Below are 18,478 nucleotides of genomic sequence, written 5' to 3'. Positions count from 1 at the left end.
GATTTTGTTCTGTCTTGAGGCTCTGTTTTGCCCTCTTCTTATAGTCTTGTTTCTCCTCCTTGTGCAATAGCTTTTCCCTTTTGTGGAATGCACCGGAATCACCATATAAAGCCCCCAGCCCGCCTTCTCCAATTGCAGAGGGTGGACTTGTTCATAAGAGAAAGTAAATTTCTAGAAACTGAATTAAGACAAGAACAGCACTTATGGCAGATGAAATAGAATAACACCTGTTGACATGAACTTACACCAGATGAGCAGCTAGGGGATTTCAGTAAACAGAATTCTGTACTCTAGATTAGTGTGAAAGAGTTTGCTTTTTATATCCTTGTAGCTGTTAGTTTAACTCACCAAACTATAGTGGAAGATAGCCAACAGCTGTAGGAAATACCTGGGTTTTAAGAATTTAGAGACAACACTGGAAAGTAACAATGGTTCAAAGAATTCACAACACTCTTGTCTGGAAGATGAGATTTATCATGTATAAAATCTTTCAAAAACTCATACATGTTCATAATCTGATAAAAATAATTCTTATTTAAAATAGACATTTAGTTTCTTATTAAAAGGACTCTCAAATATTTAAATAGATTGCTTTTAAAAAAAACACCCATAACACAGACCATCAACAAGCAGATGTTGCTAGCTTATAGTTCAAGTTCTAATGTCAGCTGAAACATCTAATAGAGCCAAATCCCTGATCTCCTCTAGCAGCTGGTATAAGCTTGCTCCCTTGGTCTGGCAGTACTCCTGATAGTCTTCATCAATTACTTCAATGCTTGCTTTTTCTTGGGCACGCTGGGCTGCTTCTGCAGACTGACTGACTTCTTTTACTAAGTCAGACTTCACCACATGAAAATTCTTCTGGGAAACCTCTGCGTCTGAAGTCTGGTATGGCACGTTCCTGATTATTTCAAGCTTGATTGTGTCAGCGTGGCAGCGGGAAGTCTGCACGAGGATTTTCACCTTAAAAGCAATATAAAAACTACTTTATTTCTGATGGTGCTATTTCCTTTTACTTCCCTTAGATTAAATACTCACTGTAATATGATCGAAAAGGCTTAATGTAACTGATTCTCCAGTGGTTGTAGTGGAAGTAATTTTATCCTGAAAGCGATGAAGTGATCCAGGCTTCCACTCACAGCTCCTCTCACCTTGACAAGAGATGACTAAGCCTTCTTTGTTTTTCATGTATGCAGCACCTTTGATTCCGTATCTACAAAAAAGCAGATGAGCAGACAGAAACTGTTCTAACAATTTTCACCCTTATCAGTTCTCTTAATCTTGAAACCAGCAGGCAGCCAGCTAGGGTTATATAAAAGCAACATCAAGGGGCAAACACCGTAGCCTGATCATCCTGCTTTCGGGACACGGATGTGCATTGCCAAAGAAACCCCTAGAGTATATGAAAACGGCAGGAAGATAGTGACTGAAGTGTATTGAAAGCAGCGAAGCAAAAGTAGAATACAGTCTGTGACCCATTATCTTTGGTGTTGGGTGGAGCCTGGAGTGGCCCAAAAATGGAAGAAGAGCAGTGTTACAGGTTATTCCAGCACAGGGAGGAAATAGTTCTCCATTAACATAAATTACTTAACGACCAGCAGCATATTTGCACCGGGTTCTCTGGAAGGAAGCCTTTTGTGGTTGGGTTTTCAGCCACGCATCCAGGCCAGCCATCTGGAATGCTGGAGTTTATATCCAAGCAGGATCAAGCAGCCCCTGGCTGTATTCGTGGAACTCCAAGGTGTTCATGCAACCGTTTGCTTTACCTAACATCCCTGGAGAATGGTTTTTGGGTTTTGTTTTAAAGGACAGGTTTTGTCCCTACATTTGTACCTGTTAGCTGGCCAGATAGACAGTGTTGCTATTAGTAATGCATAAACATGAAGATCTTAAATCCAGAACGTCCAGAGCCAGGAAAGGGAGAGGAAAGATAGTTCTCTTCTGTCCAGCTCTTCAAGCTGGACAACTCTTATGAGAGGTGGTGCTACTGCTGCCTTCCTACATCATTCACTAGTCAATTTATACCACAAACAGAACACATTTAGTATACTTTAAAATACAGATTTAGAAGCTCAGAAATTAAACTGCAATGTTAGCTTTATGCAAAGAGTTGATTTCTACTAGCAGAAATCAGAGGGTAAGCTGAGATACAGGCACTTTTAAGAGCCTAATTGCCATAAACAGCACCATGTAAACATTTCTTCTGTGCTTCCCTGCTGCCTACGAGGAGCAGGTGTGCAAAAGGTGCTCATAGCCTGCATAAACTACGGTCTGCAGTGATGGAAAAGAGCGCTGAGGAACGCATGGCTTTGCAATTTTGAAAATCACTCACTTCCTACTGTGTTTTTTTTTTCGTTGGTGGTGGGTTGTTGTTGTTTTTTTGGTTTTTGTTTGTTTGTTTTTTTAAGGTGGGGGCGATATTCCAGTTATTTTTCTGCCCTTGCAGCTGCTTGGGCAACAAATGTCCTTTTAATGTTTTGAAATAAATACATACTATGCAGCATAGTCTCTATCATCTCCTCATAGGAACTCCTTTTCAGAGTCAATGCATAGAAAAGCACTGCTTATGCTTTACAAGAAAAATCTAAAGTGCAGTTATCAGCCAACACCAGGCCACACTATAAACACTTCTCAAGGACCAGAGCCGTCTCCACGGCATTCTAGTAACACGTCTTGTTTTTAAGCTCAGGCCAAGCTTTAATCAACTCACCTTGGTACAAAAACAAGTACACCATTTGTTCGAACTGAGTAAATAACACCATCTGCTATGCAGCGCTCATCTGTTTCTGGGGTTTTGTCTTTGAAGTACATGCACTGGAAGAGTTCAGTAGACTGTTTCTGAGCACGCTGGGCTGCCTGCGAACACCCCCCACAAATAGAAGACAAAACAACCTAAATAAATATTTCGATTAGCTTGTTTGGCTTTGATTTTCATAGTTTCCTTTTTCCGTTACCTGTCCCCTAGAAAAATTACATCTAAAAGGAAATCTTACATGTTGTACAAGTGAAATATGAAATCACTTTTACTACCACTCTCAGAAGAAAACTGATATTTAAGTAAAAAAGCCCCAAAGTATTATAAATAAAAATGAAGTGATACTGTCATCATAGCACCCAAAAGCTACAGCCAGGACTGGCATCCCATTCTGCTGGGCAACATACAAACATATGGAGACACACACCATGACCATCTTACCCGGTTTCTGTTATTAATGTGTCTGCACAGTTCCTGAAGATCCTTATTACTGAATACATAATCCTTAACATCTCCTTTATTTTCCTTCAGAGTCACTGCCATCAAGAGTCTGTGGACAACAATATCAGCGTACCTTCTAATCGGAGAAGTGAAGTGAGTGTACTTATCTAAGGCAAGTCCTACAAATAAAAAAGGAAGCGGTGGTAAGCAATCAAAGCAATCAACTGCCTCCTCCCCAACAGTTCCGAAGTACTAACAGGAATAGCATAAACACCAAAAGTGACACAGTACCATAATGATGAAACTCTTCCTCAGGACAAGAGCCAGTTGAGAAGTACAGCGCGTTAGACATTGCGTGAGTGGCCATCGATCGCAACAGTTTATTTACAATTGGATCCAATGGGTCATTTGCTTTATCCAGAGACTCAGCCAATGCTTTGTTAGACCTGTCAAAAAAGTGTTAATTCTGAAGAAAATTACACTATCCCTGATCACAATAGCCTATAGTTGAAAAGAGCATACAAAAGCACGTAAAAATTTATTAATCATTATTAATATAAAAATATGAATGACAAGTAGAATGATATTAAAACTTTCAAAGTTTAATAACAGCTCTGCTCTAGAAAAATGTTTAGGAAAAAAAAAACATTTTTCCCCCAACAGGCCTGTCTTCTGCTACCTGGAGACCCAAGAAGGACTGGAGCAAAACTCACTTCTGTGCAGTACAAAACAGACAGCAAGCTGGTGCGAAACCTGGTCTGTACAGGAGACCACAAAGGGGACACCCAAACAAAAGGAGGTACTACTGATGCCCTTCAGACTCTGTGATGTAGAGAAATGATGCTTCCCCATGTGATGAAGCTCACAGCCTTCTCATAGTATCTTGACAAAGTAATTCTGAATTATTTTGAGCTTTTTAAAATGACTATATTGCACAGAATCAGCTTGATTTAAACAAGTAGTCTCTTACACTACTTATTACAGGCAATATGGTGCAAGCTAGGCTATTACAGAGCTTAACCACTCATACTGACTGAACAAATTCTTTTTGGATGTCAGAAACTATTCAGATACTGCCATTTTCAGTCCAGCCAGCAGAATGCAGGCAGCCTCTCTCATTTAGAACATCTGCCCCTGCTTACAGAAAGGTTGTGGTAATATTTTTTTTTAATAATTGCTGTACAGCATTTATTAACATTGATACCGAGTAATGTAATGCTTTGTGATGATAACATAGCCAAAGAGTTAATTGCTTAACTTTAATTAAAGTGCCGAAGATAAGTAATAAAAGATACCGTGTGTCTATTGAGAAACCTTTGGCACTGGCACATTCTCGAAGTTCAGTAAAAAACTCTTGTCGTGGTGGAGGGTGTTGACGCAACAAAGCTTGATGAGGAAAATCTTCTGCAATCTTTTTTGCCACCCAGTGGTTGGCAAGAATCATACATTCCGCTACAGTCTCATGCACCTCCAGTGGCTGCTTGGGGATGAGATCATGGATATTATTTTTATCATCCAGTTGCACTCTGATTTCTACCCCTTCTAGTTCCAGAGCACCACGTTTGTCCCGCTTAGCTCTAACGTGTCGTGCTATATCGGTGAGTTTTGATATTGCCCAAACCAGTTCATCCAGCTTCTTCTGTCTAGTGCTTTCATCCAAGTCTTTCAGTTCCAGGATATCGCCAACAACACTTGTGTCTCCATCTAATAATCCCTGTGCTGCTTCGTAAACTAGCTTGTACGCAGATCGAATGATGGTTTTGGTGTAGCAGACTCTCAGCACTTCATATGACTCTCTTTCTAGTTCCCACAAGACACTTACAGCATACCTGAGAGATAAGATCACAATTCTATAAACAGTTCTGGTTGACCTAAACTATCACTTCAAGCACATACATCTGTTAACAAATTTACAGGTTTCATTCTGTTTTTTTTTGTTTGTTTGTTTTTTGTTTTTTTTTTTGTTTTTTTTTTACGGGAAACATCTTTTTCTTCATAAAACAAACCAGTGCTCAGCAATGCAACTAATTAATGCACTTGCCTTTCAGTCTTGTGTATCACAATTTAATAAATGAGGACCAACTATGTCAGCAGTCTTTTCAATCCATCTGTTGAGGCAAGAGTACGCCTCAGATATAAGGCCACATCTATTTGAAAGCACAGCTACACTGCAATAGTTACTTTTATTCATTTTTATTTTATTAGTCAGATGCATCCACAGTGAACATACCTGCACCCTGCATATCCTCACGCCAGCCAGCCGACCAGCCCTGTAAACTGTAGTGAAATGGGTAACGGCATGTTTGAGGAGTAGGACAATAGTACAAAACATGACCATTCGCATGAGCGCATGCACTCCAGACTGAAACCCATGTGAAAAGAGAAGTGAAGAACAGAGACGCCTTCACCTTAGGTTGCTGTTTAAAGCAAATTGCTAAGGGTATGGGTAAACATTATTGGAGGATGAGACAGTCATTGTATAATACTGTATTTCAGCTTTTTGTGACTCCTCACAACTTTGCTTACAAAGAGGGGCACATAATTAAAAGAGCAAGTGCATAAGCAGTTACTACACAAAATCTTACCTATCGACTCCACTAAGAAGAGAGCATATGTCAGCGCTCAGGACGGAGGGCAGCATGTCATAACGACGATCTGCTAAATAATAAGTTGTTGCCCTGTGGAAAAAAATACATTTACTGTTCTTCTCACGAGGACTCATTGGTGTGTGTCTCCCAAGCAGTTTGCAGTATAAGCACAACTCCAGCAAAAGATGACGCACAGCATGATTTTAAAAGGTTATTTTTACAGAACCCACACATGTGCAATACCAAAGTCAAATTATTTCAATAACTATTTGTACAGTACAAGCCTAATTTTGCCTTCCTCCGTCTCTTCAACTTCCATTAAGACCAGAGCTACGGCTGTACAAAATGTGCTCGACTAAAAGGAGGTCATTTAACGGCTATATCTAACATCTCTGCTGGCTATACAGTTTACATTTCTTTGCATCTACAAAGAATACATTTCATAAAGTGATTCAGCAGTTTAAGTTCAAAACAGTGGCAATAATAGAAAAAGAAGGAAATATTTGGCATATTAAAACACAAGATTGAATATTAAAACGTAAGACTGCCAAATACCTCTGGAATTAAATTCATGTAAGACTTAATTCAATTTTGTGGGAGTTCTGCTTTCTGTGTGAAAATCCATCTCCCTTGGAATGCAAACAAGTGGTTTGTAAATACTTCAAATCACAAATGTTAGACTATAAAGCAAACACTAGTGATTAGGGAATGAGAAACTTAAATTATAACTTTGTGGAAAAGAGCCAATTTCATAGTAAAAGGGTGAAGCAGTAGGTCATAAAGCAGTTTCTTCCCCAACAGGCCTATTTTATCCAAATAAAAGTGCAATACCATATAGTTAGATATTGGTTTTAATAAGCTGTTTCCATGACATGAAAAGAGAAAAAAGAAGAAGGAATGTTTCCTTCTTTCCAATGTTCCTCAATGTTTCTTTAAGGTAGCATCACAAACTTCTAAGCTCCATAATTTTTTTAAAAATAATTTACCTTGCTCTGGCCTCAACATCAGTGTAAGAATTAGCTGCCACAAAATGGGTGACATCTGCAATGTGGACACCTAACTCGAGATTCCCATTAGGCAGAGTTCTAACAGAGAGCGCGTCATCCACATCCTCGCAGCCTTTTGGGTCAATGCTGAATATTAAGTGTGTATCTCTCAAGTCAAGACGTTTATTTTCCTCCTCTGGACTCACTTTCCATGGATTCTTTGAAGAACTCACAGGCATTTCACTCAACTGTACAAAAACATTTTGGATGAACATACAATTATATCTTCTCTACAAAAAGAAGCCAACAAATTAGATTTAGCTCCATTAATTGTTTTGTGTAGTTTTTCATCCTAGACAAACTGTTCTTTCCTTGCATTTTCCAAGTCAGTCTATTACATTTACTTCACAGAAAGTATGAAACAGAATTGAAAAGAATGCTACACATATTATCAACAACTGGTATACTGTGGTGATATTGCAGCTCTGGCAAAGACCACTGCTGTATATTGGGTTTTTACATTCTTTTTCTTCCAATTAATTGTAGGTATAATCAAAATACGTATGTATGAGAGCTGGCTCCTCTCCTGGTTGAAGACAAAAGTATTTAAGACAATGATTTCAGTAGGCCTGGGCCTTTAGGATCAGGACCACAAACACATATTAAAGACAGTAATATCTTAAAAGTCTACCTCAAATTAGAATTAAGTTTGTAATCATCTCCTCATAGCAGACATATTGTCTTAAAATCACTCCTGACTTTAAAATTCGGAGTATCTCTAGAACCACCGATCCAAAAGTAATTCCAGAAAAATAACCTATAAATAGTTTTCAGCTTTCAAAAACCTGTTGGCAACTGAGGCATCCGGCTGTAACAGGGTCCCCGTCTTTGAGAAACAAGGCCCTGGAAATCAACAGAAAAGAATGTACCTAATCACAAAGACTAACCTGTATTTCTGAGAAAGGGGCAACACAAATGCTGTTCTCCACCAAAATAGCTGCAATTTCCCCCTCAAGATCTCCAATTCTTCCTAGAACTCTCACGAAGTGTCCATTTGGGTATACAGAAGTTGATTCCCAAGAATCAATACGCACAACAACTCTATACTCCTGCAGCAAGACAATCCTGTTAGAATACCAATCTGCTCCTGACAAGCAATCAATATAAATACTCCTTCAGGGGCAAACAATGCTTTCCAAAGAGGCTGGCAACTCTAAAACTTTATAGAAAGGAAAAAGAAACCCACAATGAGAAGCATACAAACAAATACTGAGAATTACATTTCTTTCCCGATCAAAGACCCACTTAGGGTCATTATATGGAGAATCTCTATCTTAAAGTATAAAAAAATAAAATAAAAACCAAGATGTAAACAAATATTCTTATACCAGAAAAGACACAATTGGAATTTACTTCTTGGCTGTGAAGAAGTACTTAACGTTACAAGGTAAGAGCAGCTAGGAATGAACAAACCCATGTTTTCTCTTTCTACAGCAATGGCAAGCTAATCATCAAAATTCATTATCAACTTGTTGAAAAGCTCTCACTACTTTCATCAAAGTTATATACAGTCAGAGATCCAACAAAGCCACAAGGGCTATTACAATTTATACCCCTAATATGACCTTTATCAGAAAAAAACAAAGCAAGTCATGTATAAATGGTCAGGGTACCTGAACTGTGGCCCAGATTCAGAACTCAAAAAAGTTTTATTACCTGAAGCTGATGTGGTTTGGACAGGAATTGAACACATACCTTCGAGGCAGAAATTGAACTACTCTCACAGACTTAACTTTATTAATAGTTTTTACCTATGTTTTTGCCAAGGAAAACATCATTAGAGCATATAACACCCGCACAATTTTCTAGGAACACAGAATAGAGAAACACTTCTGTCAAATTACCTGTAATGCTTCAGCTTGCTGGGTACTGATCCGGATTTTGGGAATTCGGTAGTCCCAAGGTGTAACAAGGATTTTCTGAGCATTTCTGCCCTGGGACTGGGTCTCTTCTTTAGAGGGGAAAGTGACCACATAATCCCTCCAGTTCTTCTGAATGATTCCAACAACTTTACCTTTTAATAAGGAACATTGTTGGCTGTATATTAAAGAGTTAAACAGGAACATGAAAGCAAATATGTGGGAGGTACAGAAGATTCATTGTTTTGTAATATGAACTTACATGTCCACAAATCTGTATTACAATTGCTAACAACATATGGTATGCAGACAACATAACAAGTTTGTTATAAATTATTGTTGGCACAGCCAGACTTTAATGAGCTTTTATTTATGTGGAGACTAACTCACTGTATAGATTTCAATTGATACAGTGCATAAATTATTCAGAGGGATTCCCACTACTACTGAAATGTGGCCAATTCTAGTAAAAAAATACAGAAATTTTTAAATAGCAAAGATCAAAATCAAACAGCATTTTCTTGCAGTAAGAGAATTAACCTCCTAAAACTTTTAACTCTGACCTCAGCAAACCTTTGAGATGTAGCTATATCTGCAGAGTAGTATTTTCAAAAAAGACTCTCATGGTACGCAGGCATGTCCCATTGTAATGGGATCTGGCTACTTCTTCACCTAACAAAAGAATTTTTCATCTTGAACATTATTTGTCATCAAGGAATTAAAAGGGTGCTGTTATCTTTCTGTATAATCCACAGAGATAGTGGAGGACTTGAGTGCACATTCTGGTAAATTGGTCTGTGTTAGAATGACAGTTTCTCTCTTGTAGAGCTGTGAAGAGTGGGTAGTAACGTATTCCAAACTCAGTATTTTAGGAAGATAACTACCATAATTCAGGTATTTCTGTGAAGGAAACTGAAGAGAAAAAAAAAGGGGGGGTTCACATATAGAAAGAATCTAGTGGCCTTCTTGTTGGGTTATGCTAGAATGCTTTAACTTGGGATATCACATCAAATTTACTATGGTGCAAAAAATGTGACAATCACAGAAATCAAGGGAAGGTACTATATAATAAAGAGCATAACACAGCTTGGACCAAGGAAGTGAGGTTATCTTAACAAAACATTGTATCACGCTACCGACTTTACCTGTGGGCATAGGGTCACCAGTGTTGTCTGCAGGTGCTTTATCCTCCGTCTCATTTTCACAAAGGGCAACAGTCCTTCCTTTCCATTCATGCAAAGGTAGTAACTCAACAGCTACCACATCACCATGGATTGCACGATTTCGAGCTCTGGCCCCATAAATAAGGATGTCACTTTGAAGTTCTATATTTGAAATAAGAAGAAACAGAACTATAAACTGCTAAAAAATGCAAATCCTGACGCTCCTAGAAGCATTCTGCCGAAATAACAGAAAGTTACATTTGCAATATGATTTCTTCCAAAACGGACTATTGGCAAGTAATTAATATTGCAAGAAAATTAAAACCTTTCCCTCGTTTTTTTTTTAAAGGAGATATTAAGCAATTCTGTAAGTAATTTCTTGGATAAAAAGCAGCATATACTAGGATGAGTTCATTGTTCTTATGCAGCAGCTTTAAAAACACACAACACAGTCAAATTGAGGAAACCACTGCCAGAGGATTCTGGGCAGGGTCCAGAATTAAACAAGTTTTAAAAAAAAGATTAGTATATTGAAATCTGGTTTGACTGCAGGGTCTGTCACAAGAACATTGAAAGTACTTATTTGTGAAAGCTGGGACAATATATCTGCGCAAGGATAATGCGCTGTTCTTTCAAAGCTATTTAATACTAACTCACACCAGAAAGACAATACTGGTGTTCCAATCTGATCCAAAAGCCATTTTTCCTATTATGTTCGCAATGACCAGCTTCCTAATCCTGTCAACACCTATGCAAACAGTTATTTCAGTCAAATGAGCGGTCATCTGAAGTTAGAACAAAACACAGAGATAATCTGCATCAGTATTCAACTTCAGAAAGGGTCTAGGGACACCACAACAGTCCAAAAACATGGCCCAAGGTACTAAGAAAGAGGAAGGAGGACATAGAGCCTATTGTTTCCTCATGAGGCCCACCCTCTGAGTTAATCTTCAGCCTCCTTTCCGGCCCACGAAAATAACCCAAGCATTGGAGTATCTTAGCTTTCAGCTTGTTAAATAACTGAACAGCTACATACATATGGCTACACGGCTTCATGTAAAAATTGCAGCGTCAACAAGGCATTGAGTAAATCCTCTCATCATCTTTTCACCTGTTTCTTTGCTGCCAAATCCCTGAAGTCGAACAAAAGCTTCCAGTTGTGCTCTATGCTTATTGACATTCAGTGTACCCTAAAAGAAAATAACAAGCCGATAAACAGAATGCGTCATACCACTAAATAGCCAATTTTGGGGTTTACAGTTATTTTTCGATAAATTAGTAATTTTTATTGATATGTAGGTTATTTTGAACATATCTGTTCTCCGTCTAGTAAGAGAATGTACAATGCAGAACTCACTTTTGGAAAAGAACAGTAAGTTCTTTTAAACGCTTAATTTCACTGTAAGCTGGTAAAGGTCCTTTTATTAAAAAGTCCCTTTTGCTGCCTGCCTTAATGCGGAACCTGGAGTTATTCCTACAAGAATGAAAAACCTCAGTCTTTCTGTTCACATTCTATTCTCACCTCACTGCTGAAATTGTTGAGAAAGGAAAAAATACTACCTCTAATTCTTTAAATTATTTTTAAGAGAAGGACACTTGTTCACCAACAATCCATATTAAGGCCCTGAACAGCAATAAAACTGTAAATTAATTTCACTGACTGGCAGATCTCTGTGCAAACGAAGTAAGAAATGCTGCCCTTGTACAGCATTATTTATGTTTAAGAATATGATATAGCTGCTTCACATTACATCCAGTTTCTCAATTTACAGGTATATCACATATCAACCTGAAGAAAAATCCATAGCAAATTTAAGATCCTCGATAACAAATTGTTGTTTTTCCTTCTCCAAGAGAAAAAACTCCTACATGTTCACAAGATGAAGTAGTGGAAATATTTTGAAAGTCCTAATCCCTTCCATCCTCTTACTCTTGCTTTTTTGTTTTCTTTCCCTCTTCCCACTGTAGCAATATTTCTTTATCTAATCAGTCTTACGCAAACAACTCAAGGGACCAAGCACAAGACGGCATTGTTCTGTGTATGCTCTATTGATAGCAAATTACCTGTATGTATCTTCCAGATTTGATCCCAGCCTCCAATATTTCCACAGGTAAGTGCTCAGGATATTCTTTTCCATTGTTTTCCTGGCTTTCAATCTCCCGTTCACGCCGAGCTTGAAGTATAGAGTCAAAGAGTTCATGAGCAGCCTTTAAGTCAGGCCAAAAGTTATCCAAGTAATTCTGTATGCAAACAGATAAACAAACATGAAAGCATTGAGAGGTCTCTGTTCTTCTAATAATGCAGTTGGAAAGCCCATAATGGACAAGAGCTGTCTCATATGCTATACTCAAACAGCACTTCCAAGCGGTAATGACGTGTCTGCTTTACAGATCTGTTCCAGATTCAACCTAACTCATTTGCTAAATACAACAAAGGAGGCATGACTGTTACGACAACGTCCTGAACTAAAGATCCACGAACTTTTACTACCAATATACCCCACCCAGGCTACACAGTTCTTGTAAAGCACAACAGGAAAAAAGTCAAACTTGCAACCCACTATTATTGCGTACACTTTTTATATGATTTTATATGCTACATTTAGGCCATTTTCTGTCGCCTCATAACAATTAAATAAAACAAGCACCATCATTTTTATATAGCTTCAAGGTAAATCTGTTTGGTCCTGTTTTTACTCAACATCCTTTCACAGCTAAACATAAACATCCCATCCACATATCCCGCTGAATACAAGCGGTATCAGAGATCAACAACTAAATGAAGAATTAATTATCTTCTCATGTCTCACTGTATCCTAAGTAGTCAAGGCTAAAGGAAACTGGCAAAATAATGCTGATGGATACTTAGGCTAAGCTGTTTGTGGACTGCTTGCCCTATAGATTTTAGACAGCTGGCTGAGGTAACTGATCACTGTTCACCAATGCCAAATTCTTTAAAAACAAGGAAAGCAATGAAAAGGGTTCCGAAGAAGGATGACCTCTATCTTTAGAGCTAATGTTTTCCTTTTCAGTTCTCTGGTTTGCTCACTGCCACCATTTTTTATGACATTCCCATGACTGACATCTTTGCTTTCTTTGATAAATGAAGACATGAGATAGCATCATAGGTTTCTTAAATGTAAACTCTGAAATGATTTGCACTATACATTGGGCTTTAATGTACTTGCTTCATCATTCTGATGCAGCATAAAGGAAACCTTCTTTGATTTTTCTGGCATGTTACCTTGAAGGAAATCACAAACACTCCTTCTGTTTCATTTCCGTACTGCTTGATAGCATCTTCATCTTCTGTTACCATAACAACTGGCATCTGACCCAAGCAGTGATTAAAATACCAGACTGCTGCATTGTAAATACTCCTAGAAGAGCAAAGTTTGAAATAAGATTTCTGGCATATCTCATTTGTTACTTGCAAGACATTTGCAGGCTTTGTAGAAACGAGATTTTGGTTTAACATGCATACTTTTGAGATATATACTCCAAGCTACATAAGCCTTATATCTGCAAATTTTTTTATATGCCATACATAAGCACCAAGAGAACAGAGGAAAATAAAACGTTTCCTCCCCAATACATCCACTTGTGCCCTAGATGGAACATAACATATTTTTCCTCTGAGTGAAAGTTTGTAAAAAGCAAGTTGGAACTGCCAAGACTCCAACACCATGGTGTTTGCAGGCTATCAAATGCTACATCTAACAGTCCAATAAGGTGTGCTTGATCTACTTATTATGCTAAAGCATTCTTTAAAACGGCTGTGCAGCTTTAAAGTGATCCAGGTTTTTTTAGCATTACTGCATTTAATTAAGTACTTTTGTCTATTTTCCTAAGGAAACAACATTGATACTTTCTTAACCGCAAAATGACAATCTAGACTTTCAGTTATGGTGAACTCTTCCAGAGCTAAGCTCTTATGTACCCAATGCATGCTAATATTCCTAAATACAGTGTCACAATGTTGTCCACCACAGTACCACGTAAGTCAAAACAAACCTGGTCTGCCATTTCTCCATGGATTCTCCCTTCTCTCTTGGCAAATAAGAATGCTGGTGGAATTCATTAGCAAACACAGTACAGTCATGTCGGGCATCCTTTACTAGATTTCGTAACTTGTTGTACTGTCTGGAATACGAAAAAGATAAATATAGTCTTGAACTTTCTTTTGATAATGCTATTTTAACTCCAGATGAAAATACAGCTGAAAAACTCAAGGTGTCTAGTGAGGTAAGTACCATATAATAGTATTAATTGTTCCCCAAAGACAAGCACTCAGTGTTCAATACAGCAAATCAAAAGCATGTCCACAATCTAGTTGTGGCACATGATACATTGTTACTGCAAAGTCTCCTTAATTCCTGTCACAAGCCATCTGATGAGTTAATAACGCTACAGGTGTAACATCATTCCTACCAAATGAAAACTACAACAGGCATTGATGTCCATGGATCACAAAGGATCACAGTTCTTTCTCTTCTGTAAAATTACATTAAGACGCCTGAAAGACCTAAAAACAAATTAAGCACAGTATATTTGCTGACTTTGGGTTACTGTGCTTAAATATACATTTTACAAATTTAGTATCTTTACTTCAATCTAAATTAAAAATAAGTTATTATAGGGTAAGTACCTTCGTCCTTTTTGATGTTGCACAGCTTGACATGCTGTTTGCATGAAAATAATCCCTTTCAACTCCGGAAACTCGAGAATCTCAAGGTAATCTTGAACAACCTTGCAGTCAGGGACAACATAATGTGTAACATCATCTGATAACAATTTGCCATCTAAAATATAATTCAGAGTTTAAAGGTTTAAACTTTCAGTTGCTGTACTGGTTTCTCAAAAATACTTTCAGATGTCAAGAAATTAGAGTTGTGTATCCTCAAAGGTATACATATCTCTTTTTCTGATGAACAAAATTATGACTACTATGGTACAATTCTGTGGTACAACCTCTAAAATTTGTGACAGAACCCTTTCACATCCACTGATGTCAAAATTCAGTGCAAATTCTATCCAAATGAGTGAAAAAGATCCACTTTCGTTATGAAAAGGATGAAATTTAAAGAGTGCAGGTAACAGTCTGATTTTCTCTACTTCCACACAAAAAAAGAGACTATACGTCTGTCACAGAAAATCTTTTCATGGAATTTTCAAAGGGTGTAGAATTACTGGTACTTCTGTTACACTGCTTCCACAGATCTCTCTATTCAACACTATCCGTTTACGGCAGGCTCTTTTGCTACATCTTTACATAAAAGAACACAGATAAGGGTACACGTGGAGAAAAGCAATGCTACTGCAAAGAGAAGATGTTCTTGAATCTAAGCTATTAACCATCATTGCTAATTTTCCCTAAAGAGACTCCATCCCTTAGGAATGTGCCATCAAAATACCACAACCAACCCATCACAGATGACCTCTTAAAACGTACCTCAAAAATAATGAGTTGAATTACTTTAGATATTTCAAAGATTACCCAATAAACTTTCAGGCAGGGGGGATCTCCACTGTATTTTCTCTCAATTTATCCTTTATAATATTATAACCACTGAACTGCTGAACTTCCGTAGTGCAGGCCAATTATATATAAGTGTATATAGATCTTGACAAGTCAGGTTATTTTCATGTATTTCTTAGAAGGTGACACAGGACAATCTGTCTATTAACCGCGATCACTAGAAGTGTGAATCCAGTCGGCACAATTCTGCATACAGTAACACAGCTGTATCTGACACTGAAGGCATATAATGGATGATGGCAGAATGCATACAAGAAAGCTAATATTTATTAATAATTCAGAAGACCATTGAAAGTGATATGTCACTTGAAGATTTATGTAATCTGCCCATATTAAGCTATCCTTGCCTAACCTATACATCTAGATTAGAGTAACTTCTAAGCAGGCACAGCACACCGTTACAAGTATCTGTAGATGTGATTTATGCAGGCTGTCTCTCACACTGCATGAAATAAGTTTGCTCAGCACCTTGTGTAGAGTCAGGAATGAAAACAAATGTTCACCTCACCTCTGAGTTACCTACAATAATTAGAGAGAGACATACTCTGATACTCATCTACAGCACAATTTAGGTTGAAGTCCAGAAGAGGGGAAGTTAGGCATGGCGAGAGAAGTAAGACTTTTTTTTCCGGTATATGCCTGTAACTTATCCTGAAGGAATTCATAACCAAATGCAATACATTAGGGAGCAGTAACGATCACTAGTCCTGACATCCTAGATACCAGTAATATACTGCACCACCTTCTATTGCAACAGGCACGTAAACCAGAAGTGACATCATCTGTATCCATTACAGTTCAGCAGGAAAAAAAAAAAAAAAAAGTGAGTTAAAATTCTCAACTTTTTCTTTTAGGTAAGCAAATAATTTGGTCGATTTAAATTGGATATTATGTTAGTTATTTGCCAGTTTCTTGCACCAAATAAATTCTCCTATTTAACAACAACAAAAACACCAACCCTGAAATATCACCCAAAGGTCACATGATGATCTATGATGCACATAACTGCACCACAGTATGTAAAAACAACAACAAATCTAGAGATCACAGAGGCTGGCAGCCTTCCCATGGCTGAGAGGGCCAGATATAATACAGGCAATCACATTTAATTGCTTAACAGAAATAACTGCTGATGCAGAATTACAATCGCTTCAGGACAAGAGCCTGGCCCCATTATAAAGAACACAGGTACGTATAGAATTTAATTGACGCTATGAACCACCACTCTGCAGAAATTTAAAAATATCTTTTAAAAAACGGAAGCGTGAAACTTGCATTATCCTTTAACCTTTTATCGCTGTCTGTAAACTGTTCGCAGTCCAATCCTGTAACAACCAACCTCTCCATTCTTTTTTCTCTTTCCTCAACGCCTCGTTTGTTTCTGAACGATTCTGCTCTGCGCGAGTACCTCTGGTACTCCCCCATTTGGTACCGGTGGGTTTCTCCACACGCCGTTGTTCAGGAGGGGCCGTGCCCGGCCCGGGGCGGCAGAGGGGAGGTCTGGTCCCGCTCGCTGCCACCCTCCGCCGCCCTCCGCACCGCGTCCCGCCAGGCTTCCCGCCCCGTCCCTGCAGGCCGTGCGGATCACCCTCCGCCCAGGGATCACCCTCCGCGCCCAGCCGAGGCACAGGGCCAGCCGGGGAGAAGCTGCCCACCGCTCCAGCTCGGCCCCCTCCCGGCAGCCCGGGTTACCCCGCCTCCCCTCCCCGCAGCCTCCCGCCATCAGCCCCCCTCACCGCGAGGACAAGCGGCCCGGCACAGGGCGCTGCGGCACGGCACGTCGGGCCGGAGATAGTGCTCCCGCACGACGCGCACCGAGCGGCCCTGCTGGCCCCGCAGCTGCAGCACTTTCTCCGTGCGGAGCATTGGCACGGCGGGAAGCTGCGGCCCCTCGGCCAGGCCCGCTGCTCCCAGGGCGCTTGCGCACGGCGCGGGGGGGCGGTGCAACCGTACGAGGCAGGGCCTCAGCGGGGGGGCGGGAAAAGATCGCGCTGGTGGTGGTGGTACCGCCGGTGCCGGTGGGGCGAACCGGGGTTGTAGCTGAGGGGCGACTCTGAGGGGCAGGCGGCATCCAACGGAGGGAACCGGGGCCGCAGCTGAGGGACCGGCAGAAGCGAGCTGAGGGGACTGGGGGCGGCAGCAGAAGGGACGCGCCGAGGGGCAGGCGGGAGCGAGCTGAGGTAGCCGGCGGCGCAGCTGAGGGAAGCAGGGCAGCAGCTGAGGGGCAGGCGGGAGCGAGCTGAGGGAAGCGGGGCAGCAGCTGAGGGGCAGGCAGGAGCTAGCTGAGGTAGCCGGCGGCGCAGCTGAGGGTACGTGCTGAGGGGCAGGCGGGAACGAGCTGAGGGAAGCGGAGCCGCAGCTGAGGGAAGCGGAGCCGCAGCCGAGGAACAGGCGGGTGCGAGCTGAGGTAGTCGGCGCCATCCCTGAGAGGAAGCGTCGAGGGACAGGCGGGAACGAGCTGAGGAACGGGGCGGCAGCAGAGGGGGCGCGCTGAGGGAAGCGGGGCGGGAGCTGAGGGAACTGGAGCCGGAGCTGAGGGAACCGGGGCCGCAGCTGAGGGGCAGGCGGGAACGTGCTGAGGGAACTGGAGGTGGTAGCAGGCGGGAGTGAGCTGACTGAGGGAACCGGGGCACAAGCTGAGAAGAAGCGTCGAGAGACAGGCGGGAACGAGCTGAGGGAACTGGGGGTGGCAGCAGAGGGGACGTGCTGAGGGCCAGGCGGGAGCGAGCTGAGGGAACCGGAGTCGCGGCTGAGGGGAAGCGGCTCTGAGGAGATGGGGGCTGAGAGGGAGAGCGGTCATGGTCAGGTTCTGAGCGCTGGGAGAGCCCTAGTTTGTGCGGCCGGGTGAGCAGAGAGGACACGTTCCCTTTCAGTGAGGGAAACCTGAGAGGTTTGGGGGACGGTGGAGGAAATGCTGAAAAAGTGGTTGGGGTGTCCATGGAAGGCAAATGAGAAGAACCTGTTGAAGACTGTTAGGCTGCAGTAGCATTAGGTTGGGGTTGTTGTGGTGAAAATACATGTAGGGTTTTCTGTTTGTTTTTAGGCTTCTTATTACAAAGGCAGTGATGTGGTTTTTCGTGTTGGAGG

The 18,478-nt window shown here is 40.6% G+C and overlaps 1 protein-coding gene across 1 annotated transcript; it reads right to left on the bottom strand.

The window, feature by feature from the left end:
- Positions 1-305: 305 nt before the first annotated feature.
- Positions 306-17,291, bottom strand: DIS3L (DIS3 like exosome 3'-5' exoribonuclease). The gene is made up of 17 exons (XM_082489101.1): positions 17,128-17,291; positions 14,501-14,654; positions 13,867-13,995; positions 13,097-13,232; positions 11,917-12,093; positions 10,964-11,042; positions 9,835-10,014; positions 8,675-8,844; positions 7,718-7,879; positions 6,771-7,018; positions 5,782-5,874; positions 4,492-5,025; positions 3,488-3,642; positions 3,197-3,375; positions 2,711-2,856; positions 1,039-1,213; positions 306-963 (listed from the first exon to the last, which is right to left on the bottom strand). The coding sequence occupies exons 1-17, from the start codon at positions 17,255-17,257 to the stop codon at positions 652-654; spliced, it is 3,159 nt and encodes a 1,052-aa protein (XP_082345227.1). The 5' UTR covers positions 17,258-17,291; the 3' UTR covers positions 306-651.
- Between the last annotated feature and the right edge of the window lie 1,187 nt (positions 17,292-18,478).

The sequence above is a fragment of the Vanellus vanellus genome (assembly GCF_965231255.1).
Source record: "Vanellus vanellus genome assembly, chromosome: 11".
Taxonomy (NCBI): domain Eukaryota; kingdom Metazoa; phylum Chordata; class Aves; order Charadriiformes; family Charadriidae; genus Vanellus; species Vanellus vanellus.
This window is presented reverse-complemented; position numbering and strand designations above follow the sequence as displayed.

Bases quoted from the DNA above. Each gene is read 5' to 3' on its own strand.
- DIS3L (XM_082489101.1), bottom strand. From the start codon at position 17,257: ATGCTCCGCACGGAGAAAGTGCTGCAGCTGCGGGGCCAGCAGGGCCGC. The intron at 7,880-8,674 runs GTAATTTGACAG...GTCTTGCTGCAG, and splicing joins AGCAAGCTGAAGCATTACAG to GAGTATAGAGTTGTTGTGCG. The intron at 7,019-7,717 runs GTTAGTCTTTGT...GTTTTTGTACAG, and splicing joins CCCCTTTCTCAGAAATACAG to TTGAGTGAAATGCCTGTGAG.